At 43.8% G+C, this 24,787-nt stretch overlaps 2 protein-coding genes across 2 annotated transcripts in view; one reads left to right on the forward strand and one right to left on the reverse strand.

Annotated features, from left to right (window-relative positions):
- Positions 1 to 1,999: 1,999 nt before the first annotated feature.
- gpr160 (G protein-coupled receptor 160) lies at positions 2,000 to 5,885 on the forward strand (the record flags this gene model as incomplete). Its single annotated transcript, XM_079651931.1, has 1 exon — positions 2,000 to 5,885. One exon carries the CDS (start codon positions 2,000 to 2,002, stop codon positions 2,885 to 2,887), a length of 888 nt encoding a protein of 295 aa, XP_079508057.1. The 3' UTR covers positions 2,888 to 5,885.
- The window catches only part of skila (SKI-like proto-oncogene a), a 34,664-nt gene continuing 14,244 nt past the window's right edge, over positions 4,368 to 24,787 (reverse strand). Inside the window, exons 3-8 of the mRNA XM_079651930.1 lie at positions 17,033 to 17,131; positions 16,164 to 16,252; positions 13,998 to 14,140; positions 10,987 to 11,354; positions 10,071 to 10,301; positions 4,368 to 8,576 (exon numbers count right to left, since the gene is read on the reverse strand). Coding sequence (XP_079508056.1) covers positions 8,328 to 8,576; positions 10,071 to 10,301; positions 10,987 to 11,354; positions 13,998 to 14,140; positions 16,164 to 16,252; positions 17,033 to 17,131 — 1,179 coding nt within the window. The 3' untranslated portion in view covers positions 4,368 to 8,327. The remainder of the gene's footprint in view (positions 8,577 to 10,070; positions 10,302 to 10,986; positions 11,355 to 13,997; positions 14,141 to 16,163; positions 16,253 to 17,032; positions 17,132 to 24,787) is intronic.

Below are 24,787 nucleotides of genomic sequence, written 5' to 3' on the forward strand. Positions count from 1 at the left end.
ATGAATGACCCTGAAGGTTCAAGTCAAATCAAATCAGGTTTTATTTATATAGCACATTTAAAAACAATTTTTGCTTGAGCCAAAGTGCTGTACATGTAATAAAAACACTTTACTACAATAGCAAACAGAAGACAATAATTTACAACAGCAAATAAAAACAAAATACAGGGAAATGTCAGGAGTCGTACTCCGTTCTGACGAGAAGGCCAGAGAGAAGAAGTGAGTCTTTAGCGTGGATTAAAAAACCCTAGGGTCTGGGCCGACCTCACATGGAGGGGCAGAGTGTTCCAGAGCCTGGGGTCAGCTGCTGCGAAGGCTCGGTGCCCTCGGGTTTTGAGCCTGGTCTTGGGCACTATCAGCAGCAGCTGGTCAGCAGACCTTAAAGCTCTGGCAGGAGTGTGACGATGGAATACTTCAGCTATATAGGCCGGAGCCAGCCCATTTAGTGCTTTAAAAACAAATAAAAGGAGTTTAAATCTTATTTTTAAAAAAAGCAGGTTTTGACTACGGTGGCGCTGACCTGCTTATCAAATGTAAAAGCTCTATTGAAGGTCACTCCAAGGTTCATGACCGAGGAGAGGATGTTTTTATTGAGAGAGCCCAGAATATCAACCGGAGAGCCTAGAGGTTGGAGTCCAAAAAAGATTACCTCGTTTAGCGTCATACTCCTGAAATGAATACTCAGTTCCTCTTTTGCAGAAACTGTGAGTCGCCAGTTTAAAAAAGGAAATAAAGCCTTTTACCATGGGATGAGTCTCCATGCAGACAGAGAAAACGTTTAAATAAGGTCTGAGTAGAACAAAATAAAATGTTTTTATTGTTGTTTAAAGGGTGCATTTCACTAAGTTTGTGATTTAAATGTATATTTGATAGAAGTTTTAAATGTATTTAAAGGAGTTTGCAGGATTTTGTGACATAGAGCAATCAAGTTGTGGATTACAACAATAATACAAATAATTATATAGCGCTTTTCCTGGTGCACAAAGCGCTTTAAAAGCAAGTAAAGAAGAAAAATAACATGGTTAAATACCTTTCTTTTTAATGCAGCCCATCCTGAGATCCTCAGTTAAGCCCCATGCCCCCGGGACCGGGGGCAAAACGCAACATCTTGCAAGAAACAGCGTCTGAGGGCTTCTTAACATTTAACAAACTATGAATGTGTCATATCCACTTAACGGGAAGAAACTCAGCTAACAGACGATATGAACCATTTGTAGCTAAACAAAACACAAGTCTAATGCCGAGCCTCTGAATTAGCCCTGAGCAAAAAAATGCTTACGCACTTAGCACAGAACTCACGGTAGAAATACTTTATTACTTATCGGATCTGCACAAACAAGATATCAGATTAAAGCTGAGATTCCACAGATTCTAGAGGTATAAGTATCATCACTGTGCGATCAAGGCAGGGGAAGCAAACCCAGACATCACAAAACGTAGCTTTACCGAGCCAAAACGGCAAATAGTCTTACTGTTGTTCTGATCAAAAGTTGTGTTCAATGGCATTAAAACGATAAAAACGCTGCTGAAGGTGTCTGTGTCACTTTGAAATGATTACTGATAATCCATCATCATATTTATGGCAACTTCAGTTTTCAGAGCGTAATAGCTTTGGCAAACTGTGTGCACATCACTCTCATTCCTCAATGGTAAGTAATGTTTAGATTAGGAACTTCCCCTTCCATTCTATTGGCTCGAACGGTTCAAAAGAGATGTCAATCACCAAAATCGACCAATGGGTTCCAGAGAAACGGCAAATCCACCCAAATGACCCCAAAGGTGGCTCATTTTTGCTAAACCTCTCTAAAAAGGTAAAATGTCACTTGTTTTGTTTTCTTCATTTAGTAAAATCCCAATAAAAAAAAATAAAAAAATCCTACAGACTGGTTCTTTAAGATTCGAAAGTAAGGTTGTAAGGCTTTTTTTAAGTAATACATTTAAATTCATTCTCCCCCCCCCCCCCCCCCCCCTGCAGCAGCAGAGCCTCCTTGAAAACACAATGAACATCCCCATCGCCTCCATCCTGCGGGGTCTGGGAGGAAAATGTGTTCTCAACTGGGCGCTGGTGTTCTTCCAGAGGAAACACATCTGCCAAAGCTTCCTGGGAGTTTTCAGTGTGTCCCTGGCTGTCGTCGACACCCTCCTGACCCTCTCCGTCACCGCCCTGCACCTCCAGGCTGAGGGACACCTCCTGGGCTTAAAGCTGACCCGGTACCACGTGTGTCTACTGGTCCAGATCCTCGGAGAAGTGTACAGCGCTCTGCAGTGGCCTGTCGTGATCGTGGCCGGTTTGGACCATTTCTTCTCCGTCACTCGGAGGTGGCAGGCCTCCAGCAGGTTGAGCCTCTTTGGGAGTGGCCTGCTGTGGATCCTCTCTGCTCTCTACGTCTTCCTGCTGTCTGACTTCAGGCCCATCATGGAGGAAGTGTTTCACATCCAGATCCACCAGTGCTGGGTCTTTCACACCTCTCAGATCCTGCACATTGCTACATCTCTCCTCCTGATCTTGGGCTGTGTCGCGTTGCATGCTGGGTGCCTGACATTAAAACATCCTCCTTTAAAAGATCAAATTACAGACAAAGGTAGAGCTCACTCCAGAAGAAGTTTTGTTCTCCAGACCCTGATTATATTTCTGAACACATGGGCTCTGCTCCTGGTGATCCTGGCCGTGCTCCTCCTGCTGCCTGTGGGGATACCTGTGTACCTGGGCCTGAACGGAGCCTGGCTCTGCTTCCTCAACAGCCTCCTGATAGCAGTGGTTTTATGTGCAGTGTGTCCAGCCTCACAGCTGGGGCAGGGCGGGGGGGCCGTGACCCCCGACAGCTTCTGTGAGTGGAGATTTACACTTAGCCCGCCTTCGGAGGACAGAGCACGAGCACACAGGTAAACACAAACAGGTCTCGTGTTGGAAGATGTGGACTAAACTCTTGAGACCTCAATCTGGACCTTTTTGGTCAGACCAGTACTTTGGCTCATCCAATACCAAGATGGTATGAGGCAGAGGAGGACTTGAGGAACTCTTTATATTGTCATTTGACACATTTTGTCACTCCAATTTCGCAATTGTGCAAGATGTAGTCATGCAACTTTGCAGATGTTCAAATTTAGATTAGACGGTTGAGTTTAAAGATGGGTGTGGTCCGAGCGAGGGCGCCAGCAGGAGATGTGTGAGGAAGAAGCCCCTGACCCAATTTGGCTGAGTCTGGTGGGATTGCATCAAGAGATGATTTTCAAAAACAGGCCCACCTTCACTAGCTGCAACATTAAAGTGATGAACACATGAATGCATCACTATTTATAATCCCAAAGTACGCTGTAATATATACCAAGTACCAATATTCTAATTTTTATTATTATTTCTACACTTAGATTTTGCTACTTTTTATATTTGCATACTTCTTCCAGAACTGATCAGATATACAAATATTGTTGTAATTATTGATTCCTCTGCCAAATGATCATAAACGTATTGATCATGGAGTCAAAATATAAATGTGCTTTCATATAACACAAAAACAGTGAGGCTGAAACCAGAAGATCTTATTTGTTTGAAGTAAGAAATTAGTTTTCTGTTGATCAAAGACTGATTAAGTTAATTGAGCTCTTTCAGTTCTACACATTATTTTAAGAGAAAGGGATTTTTTTTTTTTTAACTTGAGTGCCACTCACTGGCTTCATTTTGTCCATACTGTTGTTGACTTTAAATCTCCATTATCAGCTTAAGAGACGATATGTACAAAACAGGGTTCATACACTTTTTCACCAATGATTTTCAATGACTTTTCCATGACTTCTCCATGACCTTTAACTCATTTTCCATGACCAAAAAAATTACTCTTTCTCAGCGCCACCACTGAAAATGGTTTATTTTAACAAGGAACAGGAAAATAAGGTCTGCATATGAAACATGATCTAAAACAAATCAAATAGTAAGCTTAGTAGCTTCTACACGCTAAAGCAACTCAAATCTCTCACCAGCAAAACACCTTGTCAGTTAAATGCCATTTTACGTTTCATTACTATACGATACAGTATGTATTATCATTATAGTATTACTATATCGGCGATTAGATAAAATATCAATTATATTTGATGCAACTTTCGTTATATTTCCATGACTTTTCCAAAACTTTGGGGAAAATATTGTTTTCCATAACTTTTCCAGGGCCTGGAATTAGCATTTTGAATTTCCATGACTTTTCCAGGTTTGTAATGACCGTAAGAACCCTGACAAAATACTGAAGTTAAAACCGCATCAAAAGCTTGCTGATGGCTTTCAATGTGAATTTTGTGCAAATGTGTGAATCTTTAGTCAAAAAGGAAGTGAGGAGGACATGATGTGCATCAAAAAGGCAAAAGACAACTGGTTTGACACTACAGAACTTTACTTGAATTTGATCCAAGTTCATTGTCTATACAGGGAATATTTACAAGATCTGAAATCAGGGAAGGGCAAAAACAGAAAAAAAAAACACTAGATACAACTGAGGTATTAGCTAAAAGCATTTACAGGTATGTAATTTACTAGTAAATATCAATGATGATAAACAGAGATGCAGTGTCTTCTGCTTAAAAAACATATTTTTATATCACAACATGAGGTAGGAGAACAGTGTCTCGATTCATGCAAGAACAAAAGTCTCATCACACTGTAGTATTGGCAACGTAGTATGCAATGGTCAAACACAGACGCTGTGTTTCAGAACAGCATCAAGGGGAAAGAGGGTCTTTTTAGCAAAGCCATGAATCTTTTTTTTCATCTATAGCAGGATGTATATAAATTTAAAACATGGCGTCCCTATTCTTAGTAAGCAGGAATCTGTGTGATCAATGCAGACATCCCTCTTGTCCCACACTGGCATAGAATAATTACCTGCTGAAAATTACACACCCAACTACAAAGCAGAATAGTTCAAAGGTCACTAAGGATTTTTTTTACAAGTTTTCTCCACGTAGCCAGGAGGCATTATGGGTATGTAAATCCAGTATTCAAATGTGTCCACATGGTAAAGCTCTGCTCATTTCGCCTTGTTTTTCTCGTCTGTGGGGCAAACTTCACACAGCTGTAAAAATTCTGTACAAAGCATATCCAAGTTCTCATAACACTGCAAAATGCAAAAAGGCTCAGCAAACCTGTTACAGGGGATTTTTCTCCCCTTTCATTTAGTCATTTTTTCAATATGTTGTATTATTAAAGAAGCTTAACGCCCCCTTGTGTACAAAATTCTAATTACACGATTAGAGTAAACATTAGTTATCTGCTAATGTGATGAATTGAAAGGATTTGTTTTGTTCTGCCGAAGAGGTAATTAAGTCATTAAAAACTAATACTGATTATCTTTTGGGGTGATCCACACAAGGATAAATGATCAGAATCAGAAACAATAACTACACATCCAGAGCTACGTGAGCAAGTTTTTCTTTCCCTTTTCAAAGCTGCTGTGCTTCAGTCAGACGTGGGAGGCCAACACACACTCTCTCTCTCTCACACACTCACACACTCTCACATCATTTCCAAATCAAATTAGGCTACATTATATGTTCTTCATAATCTGACGTTATACTTAGCCAACCTCTAAACCGATAATGATATAAAACTTGCACATGTTCAATGTTCATGCATATGAGCCGTCTCAATAGTTTGTGCGTTACGTGAGGGTGGGGGGAGGGGGACATCTCCTTTCTTTCTTTTTTTACGATTAACAGATTGGTAAGATTGGCCCAGTGACACAAAACATAAGGGGCAGCCGAACATGCAAAAAAAAAAAAAAATTGTTTGTTTTTTCAAAAATGCATTTTCTTAAGCAAATCTTTCATTTTCAATTCTTCTCATGGGGGAGGGGGGTTTAACAAGGAGGGGAAAGCTTGTCACATTACACATTAAACAGTAGGTCAAGATGAAATCCACAAAAAAAAAAAAATGCATCATTTCAGAAAAAGGGGGGAAAGTGTGTAACAAAGTATTATTTTCCTATTTTGCATTCTTCCTGCATCACATCTCAGTAAACCATGTTTCACTCCCCCCACATCAACTCCACAAAAGCCAATTTCTGATCACTTAAAAAAAAAAGAAAAAGAAAGCTAAAACATCTGAAGCCTTAGTTCTGGTCCAATGTATATAACCTTTTGAAGATTTTTCATATAAGAACAGTTAATATATTAATGACTACTGTATTTACAAAGTGAATATAAATCTTTAGTTAATACGTTAAATATTTTCTTTCATAATTTCAATAAAGGTTTAAATGGAACAGTAGAGTGTACATTTGCGGCGTGGGTTTGATTTTACTGGCTTGCACCTGCACCTGCTTTTTCTGACAATCAACAAACCACAGCTGTACTCGGCCCGCTCTTCAGGCTCTGCTATCGTAAAGGGAAGCTGTGTAAGAAAATCTGCATCGAACAGGATGGAGCACAGTGGAATGTCTATCAATTTGCATTTATAGCAGATGCATAAAAAAAGCTCAGAGTTGAACTGAGGCCGATCCCCTTCTCTTTTTAAACAATTATTTACACTTACACTTACACACACACACACACTCGCGTACAGGGATTTCCTTAGTGGCAATAAAAAGCGCTTTTGCCCGGCAACTGACACAATAAAAGTCCTTTCCTCCTCTGGCTGGACGTCTGCTCGCTTTCCTACAAAAAAGGGCACACCCCCGGCTGATCTGGCGCTGGGGATGGACGGACGGGTCTGTGTGAGTGAGTGACGGTTGTTTTTGTGGGAGAGGACGAGGGAGGGAGGTTTTCGAGAGATGGATTGGAGAGGGGGGGGGGGGGGGGGGGGGGGGGGGGATGCTGTACAGTGGAGGGCGATCAGAGGCCCACAGGCAACAACAGCTGCCCCCATTCTAAAAAGGTACAAAACAAAAAAACGGGCTCCCCGTGTCCCCCTGGCGTCTCGGCCACCCAGCCTGCTGCAGGGGGAAAGCACCAGTGCCCCCCGAGCTCCCCTCAATCCTCGCCTCCCCTCTTCTTCCTGCCGGTGCTGTTTGTTCAACCAGGCAGAATAACGTGAAGCAGGGGGCCAGACCCAAACCACCGCAGACTAACGGCTTTCACCTGCCACCCACGTTCCTAGATGAAGCTCTGACAAACCGGGGCGCTGCATAAAAAACGTCTGTTGACAATGAAGTCAAACGATACAAAAAGAGGACCCCCGAAAACAGGGACAGCCCGGAGCTTTGATCCTCTGCCCGTTGTTCTGCACCGACACACTCGGGGATGTTGCATGTATTATTATGGTAACACAGTGCAGCTAGCTACTGCACATGTGAGACTTCCCTCTTTCTTAGAAAAGCTACACAACCGGCCCCCCGAGTCCCGACACATTCCTCTCCCAGGGGATTCTGGGGGAGGAGAGCGTGTTAAGTGCATAACACCGCTCGTGAGCTTCTTCCAAGCCAAGCCAAGAAAAGAGCACAGTGTTTCCTGTCTAGCCTAAAGTGGGTGAAAACCACAGTGTTAAGGAGTTTTCCAGCAGAGGGCAATCGCTAGCATACAGCGGAGGAAGAGGGAAGAGGAAAGGGTGTGAGGAGCAGCTGGAGTCCAGGCCAGAAGAGTTAGCTAGCTACCTTGAAAGGGTCCCACTCAAAACACTCATTCCAAGTTCAGCGTCACAATTGGCATATTTTCATGAGGTCTTTTTTTTGTACAGTAAAGGTCTTTCTCCTCCATATAGATTTGATGTATTTGACATATTAGACTTTTTCTTTCTGTGTTTTATAAGGAGCAACAAAACAAAACTGTATTAAAATGTCCATGCAGTTTCCTGCAGTCGCTGGTACTCGAGTGTTTGGGCTGTAGGTACAGAGAGAGATGGAGAAGGGGCATGCAACCGGGCGCCATTTTGTGTCCGATGGCACCGGCTGCTGTGCCAGGTAGTAGCACGACGAGTCTGTGTGTCCGGGCTGGAGTCTGAAATCTCCAAGGCATGAGCTCCAGAATCCAGAGAGACCGGTGGGAGAGGAGGGAGACAGTCGTGAGGGGGAAATCATGATGGGTTGAGTTTGTCTCTACCAAACTCCCGTCTGTGAAGCAGCTGTTTGTTCAGTAAAAACTATAAATTAAATCAAACATACATGCCCCAAAAACATCTTTAAATACAATTTAAAGACAGGATAGGGGAGCAAAAGAAAGCAAAAATAAAAAAAACACAACATTTAAGTGATGTTAAATTACAAAATCAAAAGTCAGTCCTACACTGGAGGCAAGGGGGAGATGCTCAACTTAAAAACAGCCGTTCAGCTTCAGGCTGTTTGTGTCTGTAGAGTTGGCGGGTAACGGGGAGATGAATGAGGGAGGCGCCTGAGGGGGGGTGGCAGTTACTTTTGGCCAGCCGCTGGGGCCTCTGAGAAGGAGGAGTGCGGGGAGTGGGCGTTAGGGGGTCCGGTTGAAGGGGTAAGAGGAGGAGAGGGGCTGCCTCCCACCGTGGCAGACTGCACCATCTGCTGCTTGAGCTGGCTGATTGTGCGCTCTAGCTTTTCCCGCGCCTCCCGCTCATGGCGCAGCTCCTCCTGCAGCTCCTGCCGGTCGGCCTCCGCCCGCTCCAGCCTCTGACGGAGCTCCGACAACTGGGAGGAAACAGAGAGAGACAGGCATGAGGTCTACGCAGCACATTAAAGGACATCTAGTCCAACACATATGGCAGCAAAACCACACTTCGCTGGAGCTTTGAGAAATAAACGGTTTCTTCATGTTATTGGAGGTGTAGCAGCCGCAGAATACTCAAAAGCCTGAAGTGATTTTGCCTCTCTGTGATGACTATACATGTAAGACAACTCAAAATGTACAGGAAATCGTTTTAAAACTTCTCGTTTTGTCCAAAACAAAATAAATACAGAAAGACAAGAACAACTAAAAAGTCACATCCTGATTGGAGAGACACTGACCCTCAGTGTTGTGGCTTCATCAGCGGTCATATTTGTTATCATTTGACTACAGAAGCTATCTTTACAGCGTGCTGCTGCCGGCCAAAGAGAGCACAGAGCACTCATGATACTAATGTGTGATTTTAATATCTAACAAAAATAAATGTAAAGGACATTCTTGTAGCTTACGTTTCCTGTCACATTTACTGCTCTGTTTTTACTGCGAAAAACTGGGAAATTGCTTCACACCATGTGTAGTTCCAGGCCAACAACACAAACACATGCACACCCCCATCCCATTTCCTAACTAACTGGCAGACATCCTGAGTTTGATGCCAAGGGGAGGGGGCGGGGCAGCTTCAGTGACTGACAGGAGGGGGCTACTGCCGACCGTAGCTCAGGCCAACATAACAAAACCTATCTACAGATTAAGGCTGGTGGAAACCCAAACAAAGACTGAGTGTGTGTGTGTGTGTGTGTGTGTGTGTGTGTGTGTGTGTGTGTGTGTGTGTGTGTGTGTGTGTGTGTGTGTGTGTGTGTGTGTGTGTGTGTGTGTGTGTGTGTGTGTGTGTGTGTGTGTGTGTGTGTGTGTGTGTGTGTGTGTGTGCGTGCTTCACACTCCTTAAAAGCACAGTGACTCATATAGGACACGCATAAGCAGAAAATGATTCAGCAGGGAAACTCTCAATCATAGGAAGGCTGTGACCACATCTCCGCTCTCAAGGTTTTGGTAGAAAACACTCTCTGACTATCCTGAGTGAAAAAGGGGGTGGTGTGTATGAGATCTAAATATTCGTATATATAAATGTCTGATGGGCAGATTTAGAAGTAAATGTTAACATATTTGAACGGTGAATATACTTCCATTAGTCCAAACATACTGCTTGTATTTACTATAACAGCTTACAGAGGGATGTTTACATTGTATTGCCTCAGTGTGTTTCTGAATATTCTGCAGTACAATGCTAACATCCTTTCAGCAATGACTCAAGGCAAATGTGTTTCAAAGTTTAAAATCCATGGCAATACATTGAAAGCAAAGGGAATTAAATGGATGTAAATTCCTTGAAAGTACTGCCATTGAGATTGATTGTAGCGTGGCACTGTAACGTCTGGGATGAAAAGGCATATGTTTATTCAGACTGTACGTGTCGCTGTGATTCAGACTGTATGTGACAGTCGTTGTTCCAGTCGTACCTGTGCGGTGTAGTGGGCCTCTTGCTGGCGCTGAGCGCCCGGCTCGCAGGCGCAGGCCTGCTGCCGGAGCTGCTCCAGACGGGTCTCCAGCTCCAGCTGCTCCTGGCGGGCCTGGCTGAGCTGTCGCGCCTGCTCGCTGTGCACGGCCTCCAGCTCGCAGCGCAGCTCCCTCTGCTCGGCGCTCAGCTCTCGTAGCCGGGCCGCCTCGCCCCCACGCACCGCCTCCAGCTCCTGAAGACACAGAGACTAAGTTAGAGGAATAACAGCAATGTGATATATCATTGACCCTGTAGAGGAAGATGCCCCTCCTCATGGAGGTCAGGTCTTTGATAACACAACAGCAGTATATCCTACAGCCCTGCAGTGCATGCTATCTATACATGAAGACAGATAACCCTTCATGTGATCTCTGAGACATTCACCGGGATATGGATGTCAGGCCAAAAAGTGGAAAAGAGGAAAGATAATGATGATTTTATGTATTTACATTACATTTATCTTTATTTGTTTTTGTTTTATTATTTTAAACATTTTTGAACTAATATTTTCTAAAAGTTAATATCTGAAATTCAATTGAAATCCCGTTGGTGAGTTACTCGATACAAAAGAACATGGACGAGTAGATGCAAACATCACTATAATATAGATCAACTGTGTTTCTGTACTGTGTGTCAAAGCTGACATAAAAACGTAATATTTTACAATACGCTTCAGTGACTGAGTTTTGATTAACATGAATGGGGGTGGTGTTTGACCTTTGAGCTTTAATATCTTTTCAGCTAAAGGAGAAAAACATGGAGGGTTGGGTGAAGGTGATCATCACCCCCACATCTGCATCAAGGACACTTCAATAGGCAGTAGGACAGTTCTGGTCTCATTGATCTTGGGCTTGTGTTCTTTCTGACTGCCAACTCACCATTTCCAGCTGCAGCTGCTTGTGCAGGGTGGAGTTGAGCTTCTCCTGCTGCCTGCCGTACATCTGCATGATCTCCACCACAATCCTGTCCTTGTCGTCCTCCACCCCCCCCACCACTGCAGCGCCGCTCGCAGCAGAGCCCGTGTCCTTAACCGCTACTTCCGTTACCGGCGACAACAACGACACAGGAGTGGGAGCAGGAGGAGGGGAGTGGGCGGGGGTGTGGGTGGCTTTCTTGCAGCTTGGGCTGCTTGTCGCCATGGAAACTGCCTGGGTTTGGCATTCCCGCTCTGTGGCCGAGGCAGCAACGGCACGATGGGATTTGGTCTCCTCGGCGCAAGCAGCGACGGGAGGCGACGCGTGAAGATCTGAGGAGGGAGGAAGAGGAGGGTGAGGGAAGAGTTTTCAAAAATATTAAAAATAAGATACAAAGAAGAAGAGTAGGTGGTTGAAAGACAGGAAGTGCCAGCCGAGCAGGCGCATACTCCCGCCTACGCTTAGTAACACCCTCGCACAACCTTATAAAAGCTCACACCTCTTTCTCAGTGTGAGCGCGAGCACAAGCATGGCAACAGCAGAGTTACCAAACACAAACTGTGTGTGTGTGTGTGTGTGTGTGTGTGTGTGTGTGTGTGTGTGTGTGTGTGTGTGTGTGTGTGTGTGTGTGTGTGTGTGTGTGTGTGTGTGTGTGTGTGTGTGTGTGTGTGTGTGTGTGTGTGTGTGTGTGTGTGTGTGTGTGTGTGTGTGCATCCTCAGACAGTGAGAAAGAACAGAGAGGAATAAAGGAACTTGTGTGGGAGCTGCTCTGCGTGGGCTTCTCCTCTGTTCAAACTCTGGCTCGCTCCCTCCCTGCTGCCTTTAAATGTGTGCATCATGGAGAAGAGGATCAAACGGGCCATGTCACTCCCTCACACAAACACACATGTGCACAGATGCTGCAGCGGGACATGTGTAGGCTAGTAATGATGCTGTGTGTGACAGTAGAGGCTCACAGACAGAGGGAGAGGAGGAAAAAGGAACATGAGAACAGTAACTTGTTTCCCAGAGTAATGCATTCACTCGGTATATGTGTGACAGGAAACAGCATGCTCTGAACGCAGCGTGTCTGGCACCGGAGAGGACTCTCATTTACTCATTCAAACCGGCGTGCGCATACACAAACCCACATACTCTGCAAAGCACACACACACACAATAGTAGAAGAACACAAATAACGGGAGTGGGTCATTCGGTGGTGGATCAAAAGAAAGTAAGTAGGAGAAGGAGAAAGGGAGAGGCACACAGACAGACTGGGGGGAGGAAAGCATTCAATGAGGAGAAAAAGAGGATGAAGAGGAAGTGGAGGAGGGGAAAGAAAAAGTGACAGCAGACAGTGAGGGAGGCGGAGTTGAAAGAGCTAGAGAAGAAAAGAGGATGGATGGGTGGGAGGGCGGACGGACTCGGGCAGGATGTGGAAAAAAGCTGCCAGGAAAAAGAGAGGGAGGACGGAGGGAAGAGAGACAGATTGGTTGGAGAGGGAAAAGGGAAGCAGAACGCCCGAGAGATACGAGACGCAGCCTGGCAATCAGACATGGCGTAATAATGGCAGACGGAAACCATTCCCACTTTCTCTCTCTCTCTCTCTCTCTCTCTACATATCTCTCTATATAAACTGTATAGCTATAGATACAGTATTTAAAATAAGAAATACATCGAGGCAGAGACCTTGTTTAAATCCTAGCACTAAGAAACACAAATTAGAAGCTAAAATTAGGAAAAAGTTAAATTAAAAAGCTTTAAATAAAGCAAGCACATTTAAAGAAAATGTATCAACTTTAAATGAGGAATATACTCAAAGGTTAAAATGCCTTAAGGATAAAACCGAGGTAAGCTTGTTCTGCATTTTAGGAGCTTGATTAGAAAAGCTGTATTCCCCCAGCAGATATGTAATTCTTAGTAATGCATTTTAGTATGTACATAAAAACACACACACAGTGCAGAGGAGAGGTCATGGCCACTTCCACTCCTCTCGTTCATCAATACTGAGGTGCCCGCAGAGTCTTTACGTGAAGGTCAATGCATGATTATGTTACAGCGCTGCAGGATGCTATGTAAAGTGTGTGTGGGCATGTGTGTGTGTGTCGGATGCCAGTTTACTGTAGGTTGTATGTTTACGGTGAGCACGTGTCTGCTAAACATGATCTGCATGTCTCTTCCGCTTATGTTACATGTATTTAAGTCGTTCGCTGTATGCGTGTCATGTATTTATAGTTGGCATGTGTCAGCTGTGTTTATGTGTCTAATGTACACACAGTTTACACACAGGAGGATTTATTATTTAAGTTCAAATGAATATTTATATTAAAATCGGTCATATTGAATACATTATATACGGTAGTTGACTATCAATCATTTCCCATTTCCAGGAGCCAAAGGCAATAACTCTATAAGGAATAATGTGTGGAAATATCCCAACCCCTTTTCCTGAACATGAAGTTTCACATCTCCTGTCGGGTAATGTTGGCAGAGCGTGTACAAAAAACACAGGTTGTATTAGCTAGTTGTAAAGCTAATTCTTTAATGGTCCAATTTCCTGCAATTTCACCTTTGCAGCTGTCCTCTTTTCATTATTCACTCACACCAGCATAACTGCTGTAACGAGAACCTTTTTTTTTTCTTTGTTTATAATTACATTTGAGTGCAGTGTAAGGAACATTATTTTCTGAAAGGCTGGCAAGACTTACTCAGTGCTCACCTCAATTGAATCCCATATACAGTGTAGAGGGATGATCATTCTCAACATACATTGGGAATATTATGGAAAGTTGAAATTACATTTGATCAAATGTTGCCTCTCTGACCCACTCGTCCAATATCAAGACCTCTAAGGACCATCAATTAAAACCAAAAAGACGGTGTTTGTCATTGAAATACCTGGATTGGTATGGCATGTGTGCGTTATGTATAATACATGTACTTCGGTTTGTGTTTGTCAGTGCACGTTCACTCTGTTTCCAGGTGTCAGTACTGACCCATGGGCGGCTCGTCGTGTCCCAGCGCTCTGCGGCTGTAGTGGTGTTTGAGCAGCGCTCCGAACATCTCGGGGCTCATCTCCGCCTCCCTTTGCAGAGACACGTTGGGAGCAACCATCTTATCGTATGTGTACACGTAGTAACTGGGAGAGAGACAGAGATAGAGAAAGAATACATCAAAGCACTGAACTGACTAAACAAATACATACATATACAGTACTTTTACTATACGAAAAAAATGCTTAAAATATACGACAACATTTTCCTCAATGACAAAAAGGTCAAGTTTGCTGCTTGTGCATATCGAATAGATATCGGTTTTGTCTTTAGTTGTTATTGTTCTAACCATAATGGTAGCAGTGTCACCTTTCACATACTTCTTTCTTTGCAGTAAACATCGTAAAATGTTACGAGTTATGGACTTTGCATTGCTGATATACATAAAGCTACACACACTTGCAATAACTCATGTGGCCTCTTTACCTCTAGAGCAATAAAGCACAGCTGAATCAGAGTAATAGAAACCATTTGGTGGCTGTTTTAGCCAACAGTAACTGCTCCGTGGGAAGAGCAGAAAACACAGTGAGGAATACGGACACTTCTTATCGTGAGTGCACAGGATCTCAGCCTAAACAGACCTTTCGGCTTATCACAAATGTCCAGGTAGTGGATACAACTGAGAGAGATAGTGCCTGGAGATGAACTGAAGCCACTGAGCCAACACTATCTGTCTATTCCTGGCTGCATGGTGGGGAGGGAGGGAGGGAGGGAGGGAGGGAGGGAGGGAGGGAGAAGAGAGAGGGATAGAAAGAGACAGAGAGAAAGAGAAGCAGATGGAAGAGAGGAGAGGAGTGGAGTGAAGCTCTGAACCCCTCCCCCACCAGCAGTCCCCTCCAGACAGAGCTGGAGCTGTGAACTAGGTTATGCACGACAGCTCGGTGGGGCCGGAAAAACCTTCCAACCGAGCCTCGCCTCGCGTCCTCTCCTCTGGATGGAGGTGCTCGCCTGAATGGGAATCTGAAATTCCTTCACATGAAAGATGCGATTGAATAATGTAAGCCTGGCTTGTATTTGACAAGTGTATCGCTAATGGATGCTGGTTGTAACCCAAATACGACGTTAAGTGCTCTGGATGTCTAGCACGGCGCTCGGGTGTAGCAGTGCATTATTAGTAACGCTGCAATTCAAAAGCTGCAAACTGGTCTGTGCAAGTCGTGGCTGCTTTGACAGTGAGGCAGTCATGTGATGCTGGTAGGTGACCAGAACCCTAATCCATGCCAATTTGTCAGGCTTGCCGTCTGCGCGCCTCCACACAGTCAGAAAGTCCAGGCGGTCATATGAAACCACGGCGCCGTAAAACCGTCTAAATCCAGTTTTTAATCTGGGTCAGATTACTGAGCGCCATATCCTAACACAAGCTGGTGTGCTCTGGGGAGGGATGGTGGGAGGAACAGAAGAAACCAGAAGAGAGGTAACGAGAGCTTTGGGAAGAGGAGGGAGAGGCACATGATGAAGGAGCGAGGATGAGGAAGGAACAGAGCAGAGGAGGGAGTGCAGCACCAATTAGGGAAATTAGGGATGGGAATTTCATTCACTGAAACAGAAACTGAAAGTAAACTTTGCTTTGTAATTATTTCAGTGAAGCCAAAGGGCAGAGAGAGCAGGCCTTCAGTATCTGGCAGAGGCAGCAGCTATGTAGAGATAACAGCAGGCCAACTGGAATAGCTTCAAGTATTGATAGATGTTTTAAGCAAAATCTACTCCCTAAAGTAAATGGGCTTTTTGAAACTCGTGCTTTTAATATTCTCTAACAACTCACTTTTGACCAACAAATCCAGCAAGTCCTATTTCTTCATCAAATCAGTCAAATATTTAATATTGGCATACAATAACGCACTTTATACTATTATTGTCTATAAATACCATTAATGTTACAAAGAAACATTATTAGAACCAATAATCAGAGAAGTGCGGAAAAGTTTCTCAAGACTCAACACAAGTTAGAAATGACTGGATACTTTCAAACACACATGCACAAATATCTCTTTTGAAATAATAATAATTAAAAAAAAAAATATATATATAAATCAATAGGAAAGATAATAGTTATTTTCAACACTGAAAGTTCTTATTGGTGTTGTTTAATCAAAAGGAAAGGTGTAGTACCTGGGATGGACCAGGGAGGGGTGTTCTGGCTCCTCCTTGATGTCAGAGAAAAGACGATTGAACACCAGAGCAGGTGGAGATGTGTTCCCCTGAGAAACACACACACACACACACACACACATAAGTACCACACAACACAGCACCATGTGTCTTTTAAGCTATTGTGTTATAGATACAAAGGAACACAATGGCATCTTCATCTACATTTATTGATTTTTGTATACCATTTTTGCAGCTGAACAGATGAGATATCACAATGGCAGTCGGTCTCACACACACACACACACACACACACACACACACACACACACACACACACACACACACACACACACACACACACACACACACACACACACACACACACACACACACACACACACACACACACACACACACACACACACACACACACACACACACACACACACACACACACACACACACACACACACACACACACACACACACACACACTTATATAATGTGCCGTACTGCACATGGCACTCTTGGAGCTATAACCTAATAAAACTAATATATGCATGCATACATGTGGATGAGGGATCATGCACCAGGCATCAGTGTGTGTAATCATGATAGAGCTTCTTCCCTGTGTGTGTATGTAAAGTTGGTGTGTGTGTTGCGACAGGGGGGAGGTGAAGAAGAAGCAGCCGCTGTATGACTATTTCCTGACAGAGAGGAGAAGTGTGCCGCTATGAATGGGTGAGCAGGGGGTGTGTCTGTCAGGAAGGGAGTGTGTGTGGGTGGTGACCCTGAGAGCTGACCTGTGTGTAGAGGAGGGGGAGGGGGAATAGAGGAGGTGATGGAGGGATGGCTTGATGGATAAGGGGAGGGAGACGGCGACTGACCTTTCTTGCAGGGTCGGACTCGGCCAACTTGCTGCTGGGGGAGCAGAGATCTGCCGGGGGTTTCCTCACCTGGCTCTCCTCCTCCTCATCCTCTGCCCTCTGAAACACACAGCGGGAGAGAAGAGGGTTAAAACAAGCAGATAGATTGTATTTGTTACAGTGAACAATTCAAATGATGCACTGTCTGTCAGACACCGTGGGAACGAAAGTGGTGAAGAAAACAAAAATTACAACCGCAGTCACCGAGGGGTAAGATGGAGACAAATGGCATTTAAACGATAGGAAATAGAGACAAATGACATCCGAGAGAAAGCAAATGGAGACGAATGGCATTGAAAGTGCGCATCAAGAGTGAGCTACGGCCCGAGTCTGCATTGATACAGCATCAGAGAAAATGAAGGCAGCATACAAATGGATAAGAGTAGTGGCTGAATGGGCCCGCTGAGGAAGGCGTATGAATAAAACAAGATGATAGTCAACACGGATACAACAAGGCCTGTCATTATGTGCCTCTGTGCGTGTGATTCATTTGTATACATGTAACACGGTTGGAGTCATCCTTTCTCTCAATGCGAATACATATTTGCGTGTTGAATGTTTACGATTCATTGTGTCAGCCCTGTGCCCTCTGAGCCGTTTGTGTTCAGTAAATACTGCTGGCGCTGCCTCTCGTGAGTGTGTGTGTGAGTGTGTGTCTTTTGACCAAATCCAGGACACACTCAGCGAGAGGCCGCGAGCTGATGGAGTTGATGCTTATCAGCGGCAGACAGGCCTGACACTACACACACACACGCGCGCACCAGAGGACCAAGACTTTGCAGCATCGCAATAAGAACCTGCAGTTCACCCACAACAACAGACAGAGAGATAGAGGAGGGAGGTGTGAGAGTGGAGAAAAGGAAGAAGGAGGAGAAACAGGAAACGACAGTAGGAAGGAGAGATAGTGTTCGTAGAAAACATCAATAATTGACTAACTAGCAAACTGACATATTATACACATATATATATATATATATATATATATATATATATGTATATAAAGTAGGACACAGTGAATAGTAAACAGACAGCCTTCCTTCAGATATACTTAAGGACTTTACCATGCACTTTATCGCCACGATTACCATGTCACAGACAGATATTATCCCCGAAATATTTATGTTAGTCACTCGCCTGGCAGCAGCTATACAGTCAATATAACGTTCAACTATCTTATTCATTATTTGATCTGAACCAAATATTCACTGATGCTCGCTTCTCTACTCTGAGTCAACAAGAAAGAAAAACATCACTGCTAGTCCCAGTAAACGTGTGTGTGTATGTATGTATGTATGTATGTATGTATGTATGTATGTATGTATGTATGTATGTATGTATGTGTGTGTGTGTGTGTGTGTACTGTATGTGGAGGATAGTCCCTTATTTACAAAGCCCATGGATGAACGAGCACGTGCATGCAAATGTAATAGCCTGGCGCCATATGCGTAGCCAGGTGTGTGTGTGTGTGCATGTGTGTGCGTGTGCGTGTGCGTGTGTGTTTGTGTGTGTGTGTATAGAGGGGGCTCGTCCGTTTACGAGCACTTGTGGTTGGTGTTTTTTCCTTTTTTTTCTTTCAGAAGGCAGCACTGCAGCACTGAAAGGAAGGAGGGAGGGAGTGAAGGAGAGGCAAAAAGAGAGAGAGTGTGGGATGATGGGACATGAGCATAGATAGAGGAAAGGAGGGAGGAGAACTGACAGAAACAACAATAAACCCACTGCAGTGGTGTGAAGGCAAGCCTGGTCGTTGCTGGCTTGATTCCATCAAGTATCAAGGTTGTCTGACTGTGTGTGTGTGTGTGTGTGTGTGTGTGTGTGTGTGTGTGTGTGTGTGTGTGTGTGTGTGTGTGTGTGTGTGTGTGTGTGTGTGTGTGTGAAGGCACTCTCTCCTACATACCCCTGTCACGTCTTCCCCCCTGCACAAATGTGTGTACGAGGCAAACACAGACCGGGGGGTAGAGCAATGGGGCCAAACCGACATTAACAGCAGGTCATCCAGGGGTCTTTCATCTGCATGACCCCCACGACAGCAGACACTCTGCTGATGAGACCACTGGCAGCTCATTAAAAGGTAAGTGCATGTGTGTGCGTGTGTTTTTGTGTGTGTGCAAAAAACAACAAAAGAGTGTATGTTTGTAAGAGTATGTGTATCCACATATATGTGTGTGTGTTCCACTGATGGTTGCTTTTCTCTCCCTGTATATCCAGCTTACCTGACAGTTGACAGCTTAACGCCCACCGCCCACACACTCATTATTCCTGCTGCTCTATTCCTTAATGAATGTGTACTGGTGCAAATTTCAACACGGCTGTCGTCCCCCCCCCCCCCCCCATTGCTTGTCCCTTCCACCTTGCCTCCTGTTTTATTAACACACACCACGCTGCTACTACTTAATCTACAATAATGAAGCACCTCCATTTATCCGCTTCTGCGCCACACACACACACACACACACACACACACACACACACACACACACACACACACACACACACACACACACACACACACACACACACACACACACACACACACACACACACACACACACACACACACACACACACACACACACACACACACACACACACACACACACACACACACACACACACACACACACACACACACACACACACACACACACACACACAGCCCCTAACCCCCCCCCCCCGTCTCCAGCCCTTTGTCAGGCTGACGCTCGCCTTATGACAATGTGGATTAGCATTCCACACACTCTCTCAGCTGAACTCTGCCCTGTTGTTCCTAATCACCAGCAGTCTGCCTGCCGCTGCAGCCACACACACACAGTTCATACAACCACTAACCAGATCAAACACACTGCTCTAGACACACACAACCATGTGAACTTTTAAAATGACCCATTTCCGGAGCCCGGTTTAGTACATGTGACATTTCTGCAGCCGACACATTGATGGAGCAGAAATAGTTTTTGTGTGCTTCTTAGTGACTGAGTGCTGTTAAACCCGACAACAACAGGCACCACTCTACTCCGCAGACGTGCATGATCGTACATTACCATACAAAGTCTGGCAAACGCAGGCGGAGGAGAGTAAATGCACTTCAGCTGCAGCTGTGTTTTTCCACCGTGAGCTCCATCTGTGCTTCCCACTGCAAAGCACTAACGCCGTGTTTACACCAGGAATACTTGTTGCCTCTGTTGGCTGGATGTTAACTGCAAAAGGGCATTTAAAATGGTGGCTGATATTCAGTGTCATGGCTATACTATTTAAAATCTAAACTAAATGAAATATTCTCCGATGTTGTCCCGTGTCTGCAACAGAAATCAGGTCTAAGAAGCCGCTTTAAACCACAGGTTTAAGCCTTTTGACTGAAAATCCCACTGCAGCTGCTTATAAAAAAAACTAATTATTGTCTATTTCCGTTTTCTCTGTCTTCCTTTTTCTCTGTTTTTATTTGACACCATTTTTGTGAAACAGTGTCCTAATTGAAACAGTTTCTTATTATGTAAGAATGGCAAGCTTCTTTCACAAATGCCTCTAATAAATAAAATATTTGAAAAGAAAAGTGAACAGCAATCCTAATTGAAACAGTTTCTTATTATGTAAGAATGGCAAGCTTCTTTCACAAATGCCTCTAATAAATAAAATATTTGAAAAGAAAAGTGAACAGCACATTTCTTTGTACAAAAGGAAGTAAATATTTTTCCGCCGTCGCCAGTTATTGCTAGTGACCAAAGACAACCAATTGAATCGGGATTTGTTTCTCCTTTGGTGTAATTCATGTTTCCAATCTAAAGCAAATAAACCGACACAAGCACACAGGCTGACTCATATGAGTGCAAACAAGTCTGAGGTCGATCTCTCCTATGGACACGCAGATGACTGGCGTCTTAGTGTATATTGCGCGCAAAGTTAAAGGCTATAAATACACATGCTGTCTCCATACATACATAATAAAAGACATTCAAGGCTCATCCCCCCTCTCAGGATGTACACACTTCAGCGATGCACGGAGCAGGGAGGTTGGAGCAAATGGACAGGATTTTTATTCAGGAGAGGAATTTAAAAAATACAACCTCTTCCTCATATTCCCTAAATATCTCAAGTTGGACATGACCATTTAAAAAGCAAACAATGCATGAATTCAAACTAATTTCCTTGTATATCATTGTAAACCGTGCTGTTGGTCAACAAAACAAAACATTTAAAAAGACGTGACCTTTGGCTCTGTGTTATAGAGAACAAATATAAACAGAGATATGAATCTGCAGTTTAACTGATAACAACAGTTCCAGTCCTAAACAACTTTGTCTCGGTATCTGTGCGCTGCTCCTTTTAGCTGGTAGCATGAGCTATGCTACTATAACGATAACAATGTGAAACTCATAAACACACAAACAGTCTCAACGAGCCAAATGGAAAATCTTATCTAGGTCACAATAAAGAAGTGTGCACGCTTTGGTCTGACCTTTCATCTCAGAGCAGTAGGCCTTTTGTGTGTGTGTTATTAAAATCTATTTAAAATCCCCTATTGTGCCCGGAAACATAAACACCGTTGGGTCCAATTGTCCTCCCATCTGCTGAAACCCGGGCATCAGCGGTGGTTTATGAAAACAGAAACAAACCCCAGGCGAGCTCGCCACAATCTCGCTCATGGACAGAACAGAGGGGTTCTCAGAACATAACTGTGCCACCCATCCTCCCTCTTCATCCTCCTCCTCCTCCTCCTCCTCCCCCCTCTGTGCCATTCATCAGCCTGGCATTCAGGAGGATGGGAGCGAGAGGAGAGGTATGGCGGTGGGCAGCAGAGGAGGACGGAGTGAGGCAGCTCCTTCTCTTCTCTCAGGAGGAAGTAAACAGCCTTTATTTGGGTGCTTTTCATTCAGCCTCAGACAGTGAGGGAGGAAACGAGGAACACACACATTCACAGCCAGTCAGTCACGCCCTGTCTGTTTCTAGACCACATCCTGTTCTGCTGCAGTCGTCAACCGTGTCAAAGATCATGCTTCAGATACATAGATATATATACTTCCTGGCCAGAGCCATGCAAAAACAACATCTCCGCTGTCTGGATGTGTGTCGCAGTCAGAAACTCATTCGTGGCTTTAAACTTCAACTTTTTTTTGATGTAATTGTTTGACGACATTTCTTGAATCAGGACGCATTTGATTTGTTTTAATGTTTCTGCTTGGTAAAAATTACACAACGCTAGCTTTAAACTGTCATAAGCATTTCATCAAATCTATATAATGTAGCATTTAGCTTGCAGTAAAGATCTAAAGTATTCAATAAAAGCAGTATCTTTCTTGGAGTCTAGATTTGTAGATTTTGTTTTATTGGGGGGCAGTGCCATGGTGGTCCCACCTGCGCCCACACACACACACACACACACACACACACACACACACACACACACACACACACACACACACACACACACACACACACACACACACACACACACACACACACACACACACACACACACACACACACACACACACACACACACACACACACACACACACACACACACACACACACACAGGAGGCCTTTATATGGAAGTCTTAATCCAATAAGCCATTTATCCATGGACTGGGAGCCGCACTTTGTTGAGCAGCCAAATCAATAACAGCCCACGAGGGAAGCAGGGAGCAAAGTGGGGCATTTAAAAGGAATACACTTTTTTTTTAGGTGGAGGCTTTCTAATTAACCCAGCAGCACTGCGAAATGAGTCAACTGTTATCTGCTGTGAATGAAAAATGCAGAAAGGTCAAGTATATTTGATCATGAAATGATAGAATATAGCTTGATCACTTCAAGTCAAGAGGCAGCAATAATCTTTTTATGTCTGCTCAGAGTGTTCAAAGTGTTTGACCCTTCACTTAGTGCTTAGCGAAAAGAAAATATATTGCATCTCTGACTGTATGTGCTGAGAAGGTTACTCAATGTATTTCTCTCTCACTTCAGCCATGGAGAGGGATAAATAAGGCGGTAATCAAACCGATCAGGGCACATACGAGAACAGGTCTGTCTGACAGGTGGACGGTTAGACAAACAGGTGGCACAGGAAAACAGGAAACCGAAAGAAAAAAGGAGACAGGCAGACTGCCAAGACAGATGAGGAGACAAACAGACACCATGTGACTGTCTGGCTGTTTGTGCTCCCCCCAGACCCACCTGTTCCTCTCCCTCTTTCAAACACAAAGAGAAAGAACAGAGCCAGACAAGCACACTGATAAGCATCAGCCAGACCAGTCATGCCAGATTCACACACACACACACACACACACACACACACACACACACACACACACACACACACACACACACACACACACACACACACACACACACACACACACACACACACACACACACACACACACACACACACACACACACACACACACACACACACACACACACACACACACACACACACACACACACACACACACACACACACACACACACACACACACACATTCCTGACTTGCTTTGGCTTTGGGCCCCGGGCACATTTTTGCACCACATGGGCACTCTGTCTAGACAGTGATCACACGCACGTCGAGCACCCAGCCGCTCCTTCCTCCACAGCTACAGCCAGTCAGCCATTTTACAATCCACACACAACCTTGATAGGCAAGAGCCAATGGGACCTGACACACACACAGTTAATGGGAGACTATGGGGGAAACATCTAGTTATGAAAGTAAAACAATTAGGAATGTCATTTTTTTTATGCTTGAGTATTTGAATAAAGCTTAAAAAGTCTTTCATTATATTTTTGATATATTATTTTGCATAAGGAATAATACTCGTCTGTACTTGCCTCACTTTGTGTGAGGCACGCGGGAGATTTTTTTTTGTACTGCAGTGAATAATAGAGATTGAATATTTAGATAAAATCCTATTGTACATTTTGAAAATGATTACGTCTATATTCTTTCAATACATTTCACCTTTTGGACTTAACATTGCTGCGGAGTTATTGGAAATGTTTCGATCACACAAATCTAAAACAATCCTACACAGCCATAACTAAAATAAAATGCTGCAAAAATATGTATGATGAATACATATGCAAAAGAATAAAAATGTTTTATCTATGATACTTCAAAGAAGAAGCAGTCTCTTCCAGCTCTCGAGATCAATATTTCTATTCATCTCCCTCCCTCTCTCCCTCCCTCTCTCCCTCCTCCATTTCTCATGTTTCACAGTCAAATCCCAGGCGGCTGCTTCCAGTCTATATTCACAGCAGTACATGAGGAGGGTTGTAATAATGTTACCTCATGAATGGACAAATTGTCTGACTGGAATACACTAGTCTGGCCAAGGTAACCTCCACATCACAAACCTTATCTATATAAATGTAATTAATAATGAATCTGTCCTTTATATTCTAGATTATGTAGTTATTTGACTGGTCCATGAAATGTAAGGATATGGGAAAGAGATTCCAACACACTGTTGCTAGAATAAACTGACAGTGACAAATGATTCAGAATTTTATCAAAATGGCAAAAGGGATAAGTGCAAAAAAAAAAAAAAAATGCAGAGGGCAGACAATGGTGGTGATCCAGAGATGTCCCTGCCTCCAATCATATTCAAATACAGACTTAAGAAAAAAAGCTTTGCTCAGAAAACAAAAAAGTTCAAAATTGATATTTAGATATAATACAGTGATTGTTTGATGTAGCCTTAGAAACAATGATGCAACATCACTTAGA

This window comes from Notothenia rossii (genome assembly GCF_949606895.1).
Source record: "Notothenia rossii genome assembly, chromosome: 9".
In the NCBI taxonomy this organism is placed as follows: domain Eukaryota; kingdom Metazoa; phylum Chordata; class Actinopteri; order Perciformes; family Nototheniidae; genus Notothenia; species Notothenia rossii.